Below are 18,435 nucleotides of genomic sequence, written 5' to 3'. Positions count from 1 at the left end.
AGCTTTTCTTTTAAAACAAGATAAGGAGATTTAGATATTAATGTATAAAAATAAGCCAAAATAGCCGAGGAAACTTGGCTGAATAAGAGCAATGAGGGGGGATTAGTCTTACCAGATATAAAAACGTATTATGAAGCCTCCATCATTAAAATAGAATAGTGTTGCTATGTATAAAAATAGATTTTTAAAAAGTTTCTTCTGTATAGCACAAGGGACAATGTTCAATATCTTGTAATAACCTTTAATGAAAAAGAATATGAAAATGAATATACATATGTATATGCATGACTGAGACATTGTGCAGTACACCAGAAATTGACACATTGCCACTGACTGTACTTCAATTAAATAAAAGAAAAGAATAGTGTTGATACATGAATACATAGACTAACAAATGGGTCAGAATAAAAAGTACAGTGTGGCGGTGGGAAGGTATATAGCTCAGTGGAAGAGTGCATGCCTAGTATGCACAAGGTCCTGTGTTCAATCCCCAGTACCTCCTTTAAAATAAACAAACCTAATTACCTCCCCCACTCCCCAAAAAAGAAAAAAAAAAAAAAAACTACAGTGGTAGACCCAAATACCCACGAGATTTGGTGTATGATAAAGTTTACATTTCAAATCATGGGGAAAGGAGGTTTATTTAATAAATGTGATTGAGAGAACCGAGTGATCTTGGGGGGAATAAATAAAAGAGATCTGTACCTCGTACCATAAACTAAGTGGATTCAAAATGGATCAAAGATTTTAGAATAAAACTGTAAAATTGCTACAAGAAAATATGAAAGTTCTTTGTAACTTTGGAGTGGGCAACAACTTTCATTTGACTTATATCAAAAATCATAAAAGAAAAGATAAATTTAGCCACAAACTTTTTCATAACCAAAAACTCTGTAGCTAAAAACAAAAGGAGGAATATATATTTACAATTCTTAGTGCAAACAGAGGAATAATCTCCCTAGGACTTAATAACTAGAACCTAGACAGAAAAAAGTCAACAATTGAAAAACTGTTAAAAGATTTGAAAACACAGTTCACATAAAATGTTCTGAAAACATTAAAAAAAATGCTCAGCCTCACTCAGACTACACTGATATCATTTTCATCAATAAAACTGTCAAAAATCTAAGTGATGTAGTATATTATGTTGGTGAAACTTAGAGTAACAAACACTATTATTGATGGGATGGTAAATAATACAACCCCAACTGAGGGCAGTTTGGCATTTTCTGTGAAAATAGCAAGTGTACACAAACTCTGATTTTTGTAAATTTATCTTACAGATACATTTGTACATGTGTAATGTGACCTATGCATATAAAGATTCATTATAGCAAAAAAAAAAAGGAAGCAACTTACATATCTATCAATAAAGGAGTAAATAAATATGGTCCACCCATAAAATGGAATATCATACAGCTGTGAAAAATGTAAAGAATTAGTATGCTATGTAAAAATACGAAAGGAATTCCAAGTTAATTTAAAAAAAACACAGGTTGCACAGTAGTGCATGTAGAATGCAGGGTTACCACACACACACACACATCAGAGTGACCTGTTCACATCAGAGTCTGTATGACCCAAACCCTTAGGGGTTGTCTAGACCACAGCCTGAACAGCTGGATGCTTTGTGCCTAATTGTAGCTACTTTCCATGTTAAAAGTCAAGGAATCAGAATATTTCTTCATATTTGTTTATTTGTATGTAAACTAATTAAAAGGAATCACAAGAAACTAAAAGAGTGAGTACCTAAATGTGTAGAAATGGTGTGGAGGGTAGATAAGATGGATATATATTGTGATTATATATATCCCCATTGGAATGTATTAGCTATTTTTTAAAATTAAAAGATAATAATATTTCATAGGGCATTATGGTAATTTCATCCAGTTAGCATTTACCAACATTTGTCAGGTGTTTTTATCCCTTTACCTTTTATTTTCTCTATTTTTGGTCTAGTAAAAAGAACAAATTTTAGAGAGTAATGTTACGTCTCAGAATATAAATTATTAAGTCTGTTATTCAAACATCAGATGCATGATAGGCAGGTTTTTGTCTGATGAAACTTTTAATTATATGGCATGAAAACTTTTAATGTGATCATCAGAGTTATGTATCAAAATAAAGTTCGAAAGTTTTTTGGAATAAATTCATCTCGTAAAACAAGATTTTTTCCCCCAGTGATCCACTCTCTCTGTTTTTGCTGACCTAACTTTTCCCCCTTATGAGTCACCAAACTAGAAAAAGTATTTTTTCTGAATGGGCATGTTTTTAGGAAAAGAATAGGATGTTTTCTTTCTGAATCATTCATTAACACTTTGAGGTTTCGGGGGTGGGGTGGATGAACCCCTATTGGTTAAGGGCCCTGCTTGCTTGTGCAAAGGAAGGAGTAGGAATCAAGCAAAGGACAGGGAAGGAAAAGGCATTTTTTGATTTTTAAGGATATGACCATGGATACTTTGTTCATTTGGAGGAAAAAAAAAAAAACAAACCCTGCTATTTGGATGGATAGGATTAGGCCTATTTCTGCTATTGTAAAAAAGTTCAATCAATAGTATTTTCATAGGAGAGAGACAGCATATCACTCCTGTTAACACTCTCTCATTCTACTTTTTTGGAGAATGACATTTTTCCACATAAATTAATTTCCCAGCATGCTGTACTGGAAAACGCTTGCATTTGAAACCAGGCAGAACTGGATTCAAATTCCACTTTATAACTATTTAGCGTGGTGGCCATGGACAAATCACATAGCTTCTCCATTAACTGATTTTCTTTTACATGAAATGAGTTAATAATACCTGCCTTTGGGGGCTTTTCTGGGCATAAAATTCTCTCCTGGGGTGCCTGGCTCTATTGGTGAGGACTCCTGGGCTAGGCGGCCTTTCCCTACGCCCCCAGCGCCCTGGGCTTACTACTGGCAGAGCACCCGCTGAGGCCTGTTTGACTGTCTCTGAGGATAGACTCTTTGCTATTTATCCTAGCACTTAGGACACTGTCAGGCATGTTAGTTAGGTGAATGGAATAATTTTAAAACTTAAGTTTCATTTTAATATTTTAGAACAGAAAAAAATTTAAATGCCTTATTAAGTATGACATGTATATGGAGTCTCCTGTGGAATTTGACAGTGACACACCCTTTAGATTTTGATGTGTTCCATGACCTGGGGACCCCATGCCCAGTTAAATCACAACTAAATGGGGATCTTACTCACTTTGGTAACACTGTGAAGACTGCTCAATTTCTTACATGTCCCTCAGTCCTCACTGCAGCCCTTTGAGCTAAGTGTTACTATTCCTACCTTAATACGAAGAGATGCCAAGAGGTTAGGTATCTTTTCTAAGGCTTTGTGGCCAGCCTATAGCAGTATTGCCATTTTGAACTCAGCTTTTTTTTTTTTTTTAACTTATGTCCAATGCATTTTCCATGATGTTAAATAAAATAAGTATGTTTGATTTTTCTTTTGATTTCATTTTTTCACAATAATAGCAACTATCATTTATCGGCACCATGTATTTCTAATTAGCACAGTGTGTGAGATGTGGTGCCAATAAATGGCACTTGCTATTATTATTGTTACATCCAAACTTCCTCCTTGAGGCTTGGTAATCTGCTGCATGCATGTATTATTCAAACAGTCTATAATGAACTTATGAAAACTTTTAGGATTGAACTCTCTTTCATGGCTGAATTAGTCTCATGGACCACTGCAGCCACTGTTGACTCTGAGTCATTATTCTGTCAAAGCCCTGGGATTTTAAGCTCTTCCCTCAGTCGCCTCTCTGTTCTCCACAGGGCACTGATCACCTTCCTGCTTCCTGGCCGTTGGAATTTTCCTGCTGGCAGTGGTGTTGTTAGCAGCCTCGCTTCCCTGCTCCCGCTGATCCGTGTGCCCCCACTGCTTCCATTGCTTGTTACCACAGGAGCTGTGAAAGTTGAAGCTGGGTTTTAACACCCAGGCAGGTGAAACAATCCTGTATTAGGCACCCAGAAGGTAGTTGGCTTTTTCTTCAGGGTCCATTCAGTTTATTTACAAAAGAGTCGATGGTTTCTTTCACATACAGTGGTTGGAGAAGAAATGGGTTATTCCCCTTGATTTTAGTTGTCTGCCTCATTTTTTCTCTCCCTAGAACTTAGAGTTTCTGAATCCTCAACCCCTCTGGGATTCTGCAAGATCGATTCCTCCACCACTCCAGCTGTTTTGGAGGGCGGAATTTTGGTGAATCGGTTACAGTGTGCTGAGTTAGTGACTTCTCCTTGGCTTCTTAGAGGTGGAGCATGCCACCTCTGTTTACCCTGCTACTCCATACAGATGTTACCAATTTCTGTATGTGTGCTCAAACTTAAAAATGTTCACGAAGCTCTCAGCTTCTTCAGCCCTCTTTTATCAGTTACCACCCTACCATCTACTTTTTGTCTTCCAGAAATTTGTTGAAAATTTTCATCTTAGGGCTCTTCTTCCACTTTTTTCTTCAACATTATGAGTTTATACTGTTTGTAACCCTTTTATATTAGTGGGCGCTTTGGAAGAAAAGTAGATACATGCCAAAGTCAAGCTGCCATGTTTAACTGAAATTTGGATTTTTTTTTTAAAAAATTAACTTTACTAGGGTATAATTGATTTATAACAAACAGCACATATTTATAGTGAGGCAGTTTGGTAAGTTTTGACATGTGTTTCCATTTGTAAAACCAACTACTACCAACTGAACCTGTGAAGAAACAGGCTTGGAGAAGCCTAGAAGCTCAAGTTGGAGTGTGGGTCTGTCTGATGTCCGGGTGCGTGCTGTGGGCCCTGAAGCCTGAGTTTTAGCTGGGAAAGCACTGCTGACCGTCTCTCATTTGTGTGGGGTTAATACACAATCTTTCTGGGTCTGGCCACTCATTTCTTTAGGAAGACGGTTGTTGTGCCAAATGACCCTAATCTCTTTTTCAACTCCAAATTCTGTGCTTCGTTCATTTTTCTTATGCAGAGGTGATAAATCTCTGTTCAAATATAGTTTTTTTTTTTAATTAAATGAAACTGCACTAGTCTCTGTAATTTTCACAGTGAAGCTGTATGAGATATTAAAATAATATTTTTTTTCTTTTTATAGGAAAGAATTTAAGAAGCTTGTGGAATAATATGGCCAGAGTAATTTAGGATCTGCAGGAAGTCCCTCAAGATAATTGGTGAGACAATAGGAATTTGTTTTCTTTGAGAGTGTATTGTATGATTATTTTGCAGACATTCTGACTATAAACTTCCTAGCCTTGTGCTCACAAGAGATGTTTTCCTTAGTCTTTTATTACTGTGTGGTTTTTAAGCTTACTAATGGTAGAAGCTGTAATAGTGACCTAGAGCTTAATTGTATGCCTCACTTCTGCTAGAAATGCAGATTTTTTTATAGCTATAGATATCCATCATAGAGATACAGTCCTATAGTTCTGTCTAGCTATCTACCGACAGAACTGTCTTTACATTTCTCAGATATTATCAGCAATGCCTAAATTCCATAGCCCAAAATATATAAAATATATCCGTCATCTACAAACAGACACATATTGTTTACATGCCAAGCATATGCAAAATTGAAATCAAATTTGACTGTCCTAAGACATGACAATTTATTTTCTCCTCCAATCCTAGGAAGAGAAGAATTTATAGATCCTTCATCAAGAGCTTCATTTACACAGCTGTTAGATCCAAGACGACAGTGGTGGTGAAAAGCATGAATAAATATACATCTGCTGTAGTATCATCCGGTCTGCTTGAAAAGTAATTGTGAAATTAAATTTAATATGTTTTGAACTATCATAGTTTAAAATATGTAGACTGTTAGTGAGCATTTCGTGGAAAGTTTTATACGGTTAAAACTACCTGTGGTCTAAGATAGTGGTAACGAGAAAGTTTATCAGTAGTTACCTTTCACTATAAATCATTGTATAGGTAAAATTTTGCATTCTCTTCTAGAATTATTTATAGAGATTCCTTTTAAAAATTTGATCTATTCTTTCTCATGATTCTGTGGGCATTTTTTCTGGTCCACACCGGATGATGTAGGCTGGCCTTGTTCCATGTTCCCTCGTCTGGGAAGGCTGGATGGCTGAGGTCTCTGTGGACCTCATCCTCCGGGCAGCCAGCTCAGGCTTTTTGACTTGGTGGCTGAGTGCTTCCCAGCGACAAGCACAAACGTTTTATGAGTCTCTGTCTCCCTGACATTTGTTGATGCATCATTGCCTGAAGCAATTCAGATAACCAAGTCCAAATTCAAGTTCTTGAGGTAGAGACTTTACATTTTAAGGGAAGAAGTAGTGAAGTCACATTCCAACGGGCATGTGGACAGAGATGGGAAGAGCTGGTGGCTGTTTTGCAAAAAGTAACACATATATCAAGGTGTGTTCAGAGAAGTCTTGTTTTCATTCTTGTCCTTCACTCTATGCCCTCATTCCTCCTGAGCATAACCATCTTTATCCCTTGCTCTTTTTCAGTGCTTCTTTTTGCATAAGCAAATACATATACATATAAATATACATGTATGTTATATGTATGTGTGTTGGTATTTATATATGTGTGTGTATATATGTATAAATATAATTACTTTTTTCTCAAAGCTACTATTTATGCTGTATAAAGTTCCACTATACATTAGACAGTCTTCTACTCTTGCTTACATAGTAAACAGCCCATTGGCTCAGTTTTAAAGATCTTCCCTGGAGAAGGGTGTCAGTTCTGTTATACTCAAGGTATCTTTCTCTGACGCCTTCTCCTGGGAGCACTGGAAAGCTCCAGCCTCCCAGGGGCACAAGCCAGGGCCAGCCGTGTGATAGGTAAAGAGCTCCATCCACAGGGCTCCATGCATTGAGGCTGAGCAGCATTACTTTGTGTTTTTATCCAATCACTTAGGGCAAAACCAAGCCCATGAGAAATAAGCATATGACTGAGGCAGGATGTCCCAAAACACCCAGGATCCAGCTCCCAGGCTCCGCTTGCCAGTGCATTCTTAACAAAAAGGTAGCATATTAAAATTATATCTTAGTGATCATTTCATATCAGTTTATAAAGATCTTCCTTGTGCCTTGTTGTAACTGTAGAGTGTTCTGTTCTTAAGGTACCATAATTTATTCAGCCAGTGCCTTATTGATGAGCATTTGAATTGTTTGCAGTTTTTGGTGATTATAAATTATGCCAAATGAATAACCTAGTATACAAGTCATTTTGTATTTTTTGCCAGAGTACCTCTGAGATAGATTCCTAGAAATGGAACTGTTGGATCAGAGGGTGAAGTTAGAGATTACCAAATTCCCTCTTTAGGGGTTATGCTGTTTTGCATTCCCAACAATGTACAAAAGTACCTCTTTCCTATAGTCCTGCCATTTATTGTCAAAGTTTTAAATTAATTTGTATCAGATAGGTGAAGAGCAGTATCTCTGCCTGATTTTAACTTCTAATTCTCTTGTTATGATTACAGTTGAGCAGCAGAACTATTTTTAATAGCAAAAAAAAAAAAAAAGAAAGAAAGTGGTATAAATTCTTAACAATAAGGGAATTTTAAAGTAAGGTCCTAGCAAGTAAATATGCTATTGTGTTAATAATAGATACTCATTGGGATTAGAAAAGGAGGGGTCCTTTGCTGAAACCATAATGTATGCTGGAGGTCATGTGTGTCCCCATTGAAGGCAACTCACATTTAGAGGGTTTAAGAGGCTATTGGGGGTACCTTATGGTATAATGAGGACCTCAGTCTCCTCTCTCCTTCATCTCTGCCATCTCTAGGGCTTCACTTCTTTATGTCCGTGCAGCTTAATCTCCATCAAGAATGGGCTGCAATCTGTCAGTAGAACATTTTCTGCCTTTTCCCCTAATTAGCTATTGCCCTAGTAACCAGATAGGCCATCCAACCTTAGAGCTGAATTCAATATAATGCAACTCTAAAGGACGTCTTATCTAAAGAGCAAAATATTCAAGAACAGAAGAGTTTTGTAAGTTTTTCTTTTATCATTTAACTTTTGAATACAAGTTTTTTTTTTTTAAAGATAGAGTTGAATTTCTGTGGCAGAAGCTAAGAAAGCTTTTTCTAAAAGCTGTAGTCATATGTAAGATATGAAGTGACTTTTTTGACTGCGGTTTCCATTTTTTAGCATGTTTGAAGACAGCTGGAAGTCCTGTTTTCAACAATGGCTGTAAGACACTGTTGAGGCAGATCTTAGACCACATTTTGCCTCTGGAGTAAGCCAGACTCGCCTTGCATAGCTGTTCTCTAGTTCTGTACCCTTGGGTCACCAAGTTAACCTTCCCGGATTTTGGTTCTTTTAGAAAAATGAGGACACAATACCCAATACATCATAAGTAAGCAGATAACCCTGAGCTTTATTTCAAACTTTGTTCACGTTTTCTTGGACCAGTAAAAGTCTCTGCTCTGACCAGTGTGCAGAAACACAACTAGGGTAGGGAGGATATCCTCTGCAGAATTCTTTTAAACAGTTCCGTCTTTCCTAATGGTATCACTTTTATGTTTGGCAGAAACTACAGCTGAAACAAGTGTTCTGTGCCAGGAAAATACTCTTTCTAAATTAAGGAATAAACTGAGTTTTTTTGTTCGTTTGAGATTCAAATGACGATCATATTTATTTTGCTTTAAATGGCCACAAACATGTCTTTAAAAGTCACTTGACTAATTCATTGAAGTATTTAGTTTTGGAATCCTTCAGTGTAGTCAAAAAATCAGCTAAACGCAGATCTCTTCAGTCACCTTTAATAAATCGTTAAATTTGTTTAAATAATATTTTTAAGAGTATTTTTCTTCTACTCCAAAGAAGTAAGCATTATTGCAGTAATTTCTTTTATTGTTTGGTTGTTTTATAGAGAAATTAAAAATATAAGTAGGAATATTCATTTGATTGCTTTTGTAGCTCCATACTTTTTAAAAGATGTAGTTGCTAGTGTGTGCTGAGTATTCTGAGTTGTCAAGATCTAAGCGTTTGATTTAACAAGTAAAGAAAAAGTAGTTTCCCATCTCTAGGCTAACCTGTGCATGCTAATTTACTTTATCTTAGGGACCCTGCCTTTCAGATGATTACAGTCACCAAGGAAACAGGCCTTGGTCTGAAGATCCTAGGAGGAATTAACCGGAATGAAGGTCCCTTGGTATATATCCAGGAAATCATTCCTGGAGGAGACTGTTATAAGGTAAAAATGAAAATAAAAATAACCTTTCATCCAAAAAGACAAAACCACTAGTGACGAAGTTTGTTTTCCTACTTCATCAGTAAATTTTTTGATATTAACTGAATGTCTACTGTGACCATTTCTCAGTGAAAAATACAAAGGGACTGGAAGATCTTTACTGTCAAGGAACTTTAACCTAGCAAATGAATAGGAAGTAAATATGAAATAAATATGGAAATAGAAGACTTCAAGCTCTAACTAAAGGTTATATATTTTGAATTATATGCTGTTCAACTTTTATCCTAAGCCTGGTTGAGAGAAATTATATTTGAAGACATGGTAACCATCCACTGCTCAAAGTTAGGGTTAAGTTAGATCACTTAAACTTAAACTACATTCATTTAGCCTCTCCCAAATGTGAAACAGAACAAAACAAACAAACCAAGCAAATAAAATACTTGTTTCTGAATTTGCAGTAATTCTTGTCGCGTTTGTTATGTCACTCACTAGTTGCCCAAATGAGAAATTAGATTTAGAATTACAATTGGAAAATACCTTTTTTAGGAATTAGGAAGCCTTACTCTCCCCTTCACTGTGAGAAATTTATAAATCATGAGTTCCTTTTTGCTCTGGTTGCTAGGAAGCTCAGATCCATACTTGAAGCACAATACCAGCAACTTAGTTAGCAAATTGGTTACTATATTTTCATGCTCATTTATTTCTCTTGAATTTTATTTGGTATTTCTGTTTTACTAATGTGATTTTATACGTCTGTTGTTGAAAATCGCCTCTAGTCCTTTTTGGAGATACAGGGTATAAAGAATTTAATAAAATATTCTGTTAATATCAAGCTGTATAACATGAGAAAGGATCCTCCTATAAAGTTTGTTCATAGTTTTGTTCTTCTTATTCTCGTTGTTTTGGTTGAATACATAGTGCTACCCTTACTCCCCAGCCCCACCCCGAACATCATTTAACAAGCAGTTTAGTTATTCAGTTGGATTTACTTCCCCCCTGGTAGAAGAAGAATCAGTTTAACCAAATAACTTCCAAAACAATAGACTTAAATTGTTTTGAAATGTTGAGGAGTAAGGTATCTTCCAAATAGACTTACCAATTTGTAAGTATTATACAGTAAATTTAGGATATTATAATCATACAAATTTTTGGCTATTGAATTTAACTTAACCAAATAAGAGCATACTTAAATGCTAAATGTAAACAAATTCAAACAAAAAAAATGAAATTTTTCTTGTAAGAATTGAGATATCTAGTACTGCTTTGAAACTAAACTAAAACCTTTAGTTTTAAAGGTGAGATATGTGTGCATGTGTGTGTATTTATGTGTGTGTATTCAGTATAGCTAAAGTATGTCTTAGATTATACTTGATGTAATGTAATAGATCATGGTACTTAACAAGTGATAAGAGTTTACTTTTCAGACAAGCATCAATTTGTGCTTTTTTATACCCATGAAAAATATTTGTAGTTAAAGTAATAAATTTATAACAGTGGTAGTGGGTGTCTCATCTGCTGTCAGTGATCACAGACTAAGAAATTATACCCATAATATATATTTTCTCTTGTTGAATTTTCTGAGAATTTCATTGTTTGAAAGGATATTAAAAAGCAAAACCATGTAATAGACTTTATTTTATATGTACCACTAGAGGGCAGCACAGAATTATTAATGTTCTCTGACAGTATTGGTCATGTCCAAGAGAAGAAAACTGCCAAAATAGAGAAGAGTAAGTAGGTTTGACATGCTTACATTTATTTTTGTATTCTTCCTCAAGCTGGAGAATGATATACATATTTACTCTGCAAATACAAATTAATGCAATTCTATTTAAAAATATTTTTCTTAATAATATTTACTGTGTTCTAAATACTGTGTTAGGCTTGTTAATAAACTTACAGTCTGCACAAAATTTCTGCATTGTAGGTATATTCCTAGAATAGGAAACTCACAGGCTCGTAGGTTATCCTTATTAAGTTGCTGAACTGAGCAACTGTTAATATTTTTTAATGCATATGCACACTTTCTCTAATTCTATTTTAACATTATATTGTTTCAGAACTAACAATATAGGCAATCTTAAGCTTGTAGATATATTATATTCCATTTATATTTGCAAACTTCATAGACGGGGGTTATTGGAACTCAGAAGGAATCTTCTTTAATTAATCATGGTTAGCTGCCCCTTCTCCCTCCCACCCTCATACACACACAAAAATGTTTTTCCTCCTGGAAAATATGAAATACAATATTGGTTCAGTCATCAAAATGTCATGTTTCTTTGAAAAACATATTCAAGTCCAAATTTGGGGCATCTTGATATGTTTTTCTGGTTCAGGTAGGAAAGAAGATTCTCCCGGCGCTAAGAGCTAGAGATAGCCTATGGATTGAGAACAAATGTATACTAGGTACTGAGTTAAGGAAATATGGGAACTCCAAGGCCCTTTTCATCCCACCACCTAATCACATGTCTGTCTGGAGTCCTCAGTGTTCAATTTTAGAGCTTTTTTTGGCTGGGACACTCCTTTGACCTTCACGCCCACATATCCAATTGCTTGATTTCCACTTGGATCTCTTAAAGGCATTTCAGACTCAGCAAGTCTGAGGCAGGACTCGTGGCAGTCACACTACACCCTTATCTGTCCATCTCTTCCCACACAGACCTTCTTCTAGTGTTCCTAGTCTTGGTGAATGACACCTTCCAGTTTCACAAATTCAGAAGACCTAACAGCATCAGCCTTCCTGATCTCCACTGCCGTCTCCATCGCTTAAACTACCATCAGTTTTTATCAGACCTCACAATAGCTTAGCCTGCTCTTTGCACCATGCCTGTTTCCCTCCTGAACCGTCTTACTGATACCTGCTTACCTGAAGTTCTCTGTGTAGTGTGACTTCTGCCCTCTGTTTCTCTGGCTGTACATCTCTGCCTCCCAGAGTAACATTCTTCTAATCCCTGGAAAGGACCAAGTTCTTTCTTCTCTTACATGCTGTTCCCTCTGACTGAGAATAGCTCCTCCCATTACTTCCAAGTGTCAATTCAAAGTCCACTTCCAAAGAGATATATTCCCTGTGCATCCCCCCAATTCTAGGTGAGTTTTTTTTTTTTTTTTTAGCTATATGTGCTCCTAGAGCCTGCTCCTTTCCTTTATATCACTGATCTCAGTTTGTAATCATACATTGATAACCTGTGATTTCTTAAGTGCAAGCACTCTGATTTTATTCACAATAATATCCTTAGTCTCCAGTGTGGTACTTGCCACATATTAGTTGCTCAATTAATATGAATGAATGAATGATCCTTTAGTCATTCTGTCATGTTTCTGAGAATGGCTGATCTGCCTGTTTACCATTCCACTGCCACCATCTGGGCTCCACACCAAAGTACCCCTCCTTCTTAGCCCTTTGTTTTGGATTCTGAACAATAGTTTGAAGTTTTCAAATGTTTGTTTGTTTCTTTATTTCTCTGCAATGATGTAAGGAGTGCAAGGGGGAGTCAAACTTTTTTTCTTCAAACCTGGTGTGTTTCATGTTACTGATGCTAGAAAACACACACACACACACACACACACACACACACACACACACACACACAGTCGGCCCTCCAAATCCTTGGGTTCTAGTTCTGTGAATTCAACTAACTTCTGATTGAAAATATTCAGAAAAAAAAATCCAGAAAGTTCCAAAAAGCAAAACTTGAATTTGCCACACAGGCAACTATTTACATAGCATTTGCATTGCATTAGGTATTATGAGTAATCTAGTGATGATTTAAAGTATACGGAGGATGGACATAGGTTACATGCAAGTACTGTACCATTTTCTGTAAGGGACTTCAGCATCTGTGGATTTTGGTATCCACAGGGATACTGGAACCACCTCCTTCGGACACTGAGAAATGACTATACACACACACATTTACACACACACAAAACAAATATATAGATTGGAAATTACCTGTATGTGTGCATGTATATTTTTTGTCTCTCTAGCATCTCTGAAATTGAGATGGGTCTTATAATAAATGTCATAGTGTAATAAGCAGCATTTTTTTCTCTTAGCATTACATAAAAATTATGTCATATCTTATAATCAATGTCACCTTAGATAGCATAAATTCAGAACTTAAAAAAAATCTTTTTTATTGAAGTATAGTTGATTTACAAAGTTGTATTAGGTTTGGGTGTGCAGCAAAGTAATTGTTATATATATATGTGTGTGTGTGTGTATATATATATATTTCAGATTCTTTTCCATTATAGATTATTACAAGATATTGAATATAGTTCCCTGTACTATAAGTAGGTCCTTGTTGTTTATTATATATATATATAAGTATATGTATCTGCATGTATCTGTTAATCCCAAGTCCCTAATTTATCCCTTCCCTCCTCTTTCCCTTTGGTAACCATAAGTTTTTTTCCTATGTCTGTGAGTCTATTTCTGTGTTGTAAATAGTTTCTTTGTATCATTTTTTTAGATTTCCCCATACAAGTCATATCATATGATATTTGTCTTTCTATGTCTGACTTACTTCACTTAGTATGATAATTTCTAAATCCATCCACGTTGCCATAAATAGTATTTCACTCTTTTTTGAGGCTGAGTAAAATTCCATATATATATAGATTTATATATATATCTATATATACCTCTCTCACATCTTCTTTATCCATTCATCTGTCAATGGACATTTAAGTTGCCTCCATGTCTTGGCTATTGTGAATAGTGCTCCTATGAGCATTGGGGTGCATGTATCTTTACAAATTACAGTTTTTGTCTTTTCTGGATGTATGTCCAGGAGTGGGATTGCTAGATCAGAAGGTAACTCTATTTTTAATTTTTAAAGGAACTTCCATATTGTTCTCCATAGTGGCTGCACTAATTTACATTCCCACCAACAGTGTAAGAGGATTCCCTTTCCTCTACACTCTCTCCAGCATTTATTATTTGTAGACCTTTTAATGATAGCCACTGTGACCAGTTTGAGGTGACACCTCATTGTAGTTTTGATTTCCATTTCTCTATTAATTAGTGATATTGAGCATCTTTTCATGTACTTATTGGCCATCTGTATGTCTTTGGAGAAATGTCTATTTAGGTTTTCTGCCCATTTTTTGATTGGATTATTTGTGTTTTTTTTTTTATATTAAACTGAATGAGCTATTTGTATATTTTGGAAATTAATCCCTTGTTGCATTGTTTGCAAGTATTTTCTCCCATTCCGTAGGTTGTCTTTTTGTTTTGTTTATGGTTTCCTTTGCTGTGCAAAAGCTTTTAAGTTTGATTAGGTCCCATTTGTTTATTTTTGCTTTTATTTCCATTAACCTAAGAAAGGGATCTGATTTATGTCAAAGAGTGTTCTGCTTCTGTTTTCCTCTAGGAGTTTTATGGTTTCTGTTCTTACATTTAGGTCTTTAATCCATTTTGAGTTAATTTTTGTATATGGTGTTGGAGAATATCCTAATTTCATTCTTTTACAGATAGCTGTCCAGTTTTCTCAGCACCAGTTATTGAAGAAACTGTCTTTTCCTCATTGTATAGATACAACCTTGTAGATTAAGACAAAGATTAGACACATAGATACTCACGATAGTCACTGTTCACAAAGGATTACGTTAGAACATATTTAACTTTCAGAAGAAGTCTATTTTCAGGATGTGCTGAGCATACCACTGGAACTGGAACCACGGCTTTTTGGATAGATGGCAAAGGGTAGAGAAACCAGTCTCACTGGTGGGTTCTAAAGCAGTAGCAGCCAAGAGGGTTCACTTTAAGATGTCACTTTCTTTTCTCCTTTGCCATTATTTGTGTTAGAGCCACCTTAATTTCCTCGGACTGTTTCCTGGCCTTATTCGTTTGTTGCAGACTTAGTTTATACCTGGTACTATGCTCAGGGAAATAAGCATGAAAAGGACATGGTTCTGGCCAACTGAAAAATCAGTACTGCTAATTGGGGAGCTGCTGAATTAATACGCTCTAGTGGAAGAAAAGAGATAAGTGAACAAATAAGGACAGTACAGAGTAAACGCAATAACGTAGGTAAGTACAAGTGTTCTTGCAGCAAAGAGGAGGGAACAATTAAGTAAATCTAGGGAGCTGGGGAGAGCATACAGCAGAGAGAATGTCTGAATTTGGCTGTGAAGTTTGAGAGTTCATCAGACAGAGATGTGGCAAGGTGGGTGGTGGCATTCTAGACAGGAATTGGTATGTGTTAGCACATTAAGGTTTGAAAGACTGTTGCTGGTTTAAAGAACATTTTCTGAGGATAGAATGCAGAACGTATATGCTGAGGAGAGAAGGTGGATGATGAGGATAGAAAAAGTAGGTGGCAGCTAGTTGTGCTGGGGTTTGGGAATTTAAGGAGTTTCAACTTTTCCTGTCAGTGGGCAGTCATCAAAGTTTCTTAATTTGAGGAGTAGCAGGATTAAATTTGCTGACAGTATGAAAATTGCCCATGACAGAGAATGGGGTTCTGATTCAGCTCACCTTTATTTAACACCTACAATGTGCTAGGATTTTATATATGTTATTTAATTATCCCAGCAACCTAATGTGATAGGTATTTATCCCCACCTTATAGCTAAGAAAGAGAGTCTCGTAGAGATTAAACAAATTGACTGTATCTCATTAATAAGTGGTATTTAAAGAGGAATACCTCCAGTTGACAGTTTATGAAAGTATGGGAAAGGAATACAGAGGCTCATAGGAGCATTTCCTTAGTATTTAAGAATAGTGAGTTAGAGTCAGCCTGTATAGATGGTTTCTGATGATATGGTAATGTGTTATTTAGGAAACTGTATAATGGTCATCATAGTCTGAAATGAACAGTGTTGGTAGTTCTTAACAAAAATATTTAAATGGTCAAGAATACATTATTACTTCAACATCTTTATAAATGTCAACATGAAAGAATCCAGGCTGAAGCTGGGCACGTGGAAGTGCTTGGCACGTCGCCTGTCACGTTGTACAGTTGCTCAGTAAGTGCTGAATCAGAATCCAGACGGTGTGGAAGGGGCCTCGGCATATCCCTGAAGTTACTATCTTCACATACACGTTAATCCAGCTGGGGCAGAATTCAGCGGCTTTGAATGCCAGACTTTTAACAGAAATAGCTTTGTTTTAGTTTGCAGGTTCTGACTTTTAAGCAGGTTTAGAAATTCACATGATCAGCTAAGATCTTATTCTAGGAGGCAAAGAAAGAAGAAAAAAAAAAAAACTACCATGAGTACTTTTTAGAAAGAAAAATATATGTAAACACCAGAAGCCACAGTTAGAGGCATCCTTCTCTTCTCTGACTCTTGTCTTGCTGAAAAATGCTACACAGTGTACTTTAATACAAGATATGTTCAGTTGCCTTGCTGAGAGCGTTTTCCTTTGTATGGCTAATACGGTGTAGCCTGAAAGGAGAACGTGGGAGGTAGTAGGTCAGCCTACTGTTTTCTGAAAGCTTCTTCTCTGTAACACTGACCACCAACTGTTGTTTCTATAAGATAAACGGATAACAGGGGCTGCCTCGGACAGTTCAGAATTTGGTTCTGTGTTCCTTGTGGATGACGTTGGGCACCTCCCCCACCCCCTTCCTTGCCTCTCTCTCGTAGTTTATGAACATCTACCTAGCAGGTTGTAGAGCTCAAGTGCGAATGTAGATCTGTCAGAGCCGGGTCTTGCCACACCTTGTGCTCTTTTTCCCCACGTCAGTCCCCTGCCCAAATAGAAGACACAGTCATCATTGTAGAATATTCCCTTTTCAAGGAAATTTGATAAAAGGACGTAACTCTTAATACCAAGAATATTTAGAGTCAAACAAAATAACCTAATATTTACTGTCCACCATCCCAATTCTAAAAGAACCTTTTTGTTCCTTGTCAGAGTCCTTTAAATGCTTTGCTCCAATGCTGTAGGGCTTTCTTCATTTTTTCCCTTTCTTTCCCTAAACTGTGTTGCCAAGCTTTAGGACGTAAGTCAATAGTAGTAGAGTCATTAAATTTCAGTTATAACCTACCTTATTAAGCTGATTCTAATGAGAATTTTTTTTTGCAGATTCCAAATGGTCTAGAGCTAGATTTAACAATGACAGTTATTTAATTTTATTTATTTATTTATTTTTAAATTAGATTTAAAAAAACTCTACATAATATTTCCAAAGCCAGCTTTGGAATATAGAACCAAAATGTAATTCATCTAGTTCGGTACATTGTAGAGGCAAACATCATGACCTTTCTTTATATTTTGAGGGGATGGAAATTTTCTTTCTTTCTTTTTTATGATGTAATATTTGACACATACAGAAGGATATTGGAACATATATCTAACTTATGAAGCATCATAATAAAATGAATGCCTATGAATCCACTTAGAGTTCACCATTTGACTTAAGAAGTCGAAAATTTTACTACTGAGGCTTCCTCTGTGCTTTACCCTGATTACACTCCCCCCTCTCCCTCCCAGAAATAAGCACTCTCCAGAATTTTATTTATACTTCCCTGACTTTTATTAGCCTTATCTTTTTGCCTGTGGCAGAAAGGTTTTTTTTTCTTTGCTTTTCTTTTTTTTTGGTTACCATTTCACTTTAACCTAGAGGGAATAACTTATCCTCAGACTGACATTAACATAGTAAATTGCAAGCTATTGTACATAAGTATCTAAGGGTAGTGTGAGTGTAGTTGATTGAAATGCACATGTAACCAAAGTCTGTAATAAGTCTTGGGCCTGGGCAGTACAGCATTGTGTTTATAAAATCTTTCAAAATCAGCTCTTCCATTTTACTGAACCATGTAGGATCCATATGGTAGATACTCTCTCCATATTGCTTAGCCTTTTCCAGCATTACTGCTGTGTTTTACTCCCCATACATTTATCAGATGGAAGGAGAGAAAAAAATCATTTGTGCATATAACAATTGTGTGTTTTCTGACTTTGCTAGTCATATTTAATCACATATTTATAAAATCCAAATTAGTTTTCAAATTTTATATATTTTAAAATCAAATTGCCTTTTGGCTTAATTTTTTTTTAATGTTTGTATTTCAGAAGAGTCATAGGGTCATTATGCATTTAGTTATAGTATCTTTCATTGTACAATATTTGAGATAATATGTTCCCATAGAAGTTTTTCATAAATATTTTATATTTATTTGCTTTCCTGCATACTCAGTATTTGGTGTAAGAGATAATAGTAAATGTCTTTAAAAAATAACTATTGTTACTTAGCAGTAAAGTAACCATAAATCACCATTATTATATATTATGCAGTTCAGATAAAAGATC

At 35.8% G+C, this 18,435-nt stretch overlaps 1 protein-coding gene across 6 annotated transcripts in view; it reads left to right on the top strand.

Annotated features, from left to right (window-relative positions):
- Nucleotides 1–18,435, top strand: part of STXBP4 (syntaxin binding protein 4) — a 167,916-nt gene that overhangs the window by 8,050 nt on the left and 141,431 nt on the right. For 2 of the 6 annotated variants that reach the window (XM_045513798.2, XM_010951099.3), the window contains exons 2-5: nucleotides 3,797–3,995; nucleotides 5,098–5,173; nucleotides 5,631–5,759; nucleotides 9,038–9,170. In XM_045513798.2, coding sequence (XP_045369754.1) covers nucleotides 5,713–5,759; nucleotides 9,038–9,170 — 180 coding nt within the window. In that variant the 5' untranslated portion in view covers nucleotides 3,797–3,995; nucleotides 5,098–5,173; nucleotides 5,631–5,712. The remainder of the gene's footprint in view (nucleotides 1–3,796; nucleotides 3,996–5,097; nucleotides 5,174–5,630; nucleotides 5,760–9,037; nucleotides 9,171–18,435) is intronic. The other 4 variants (XM_074342766.1, XM_074342767.1, XM_010951100.3 and 1 more) reach the window with 4 other exon arrangements.

This window comes from Camelus bactrianus, chromosome 16 (assembly GCF_048773025.1).
Source record: "Camelus bactrianus isolate YW-2024 breed Bactrian camel chromosome 16, ASM4877302v1, whole genome shotgun sequence".
In the NCBI taxonomy this organism is placed as follows: Eukaryota; Metazoa; Chordata; class Mammalia; order Artiodactyla; family Camelidae; genus Camelus; species Camelus bactrianus.
The sequence above is the reverse complement of the archived record's forward strand: the minus strand, read 5'-3'. Positions and strand labels throughout refer to the sequence as shown.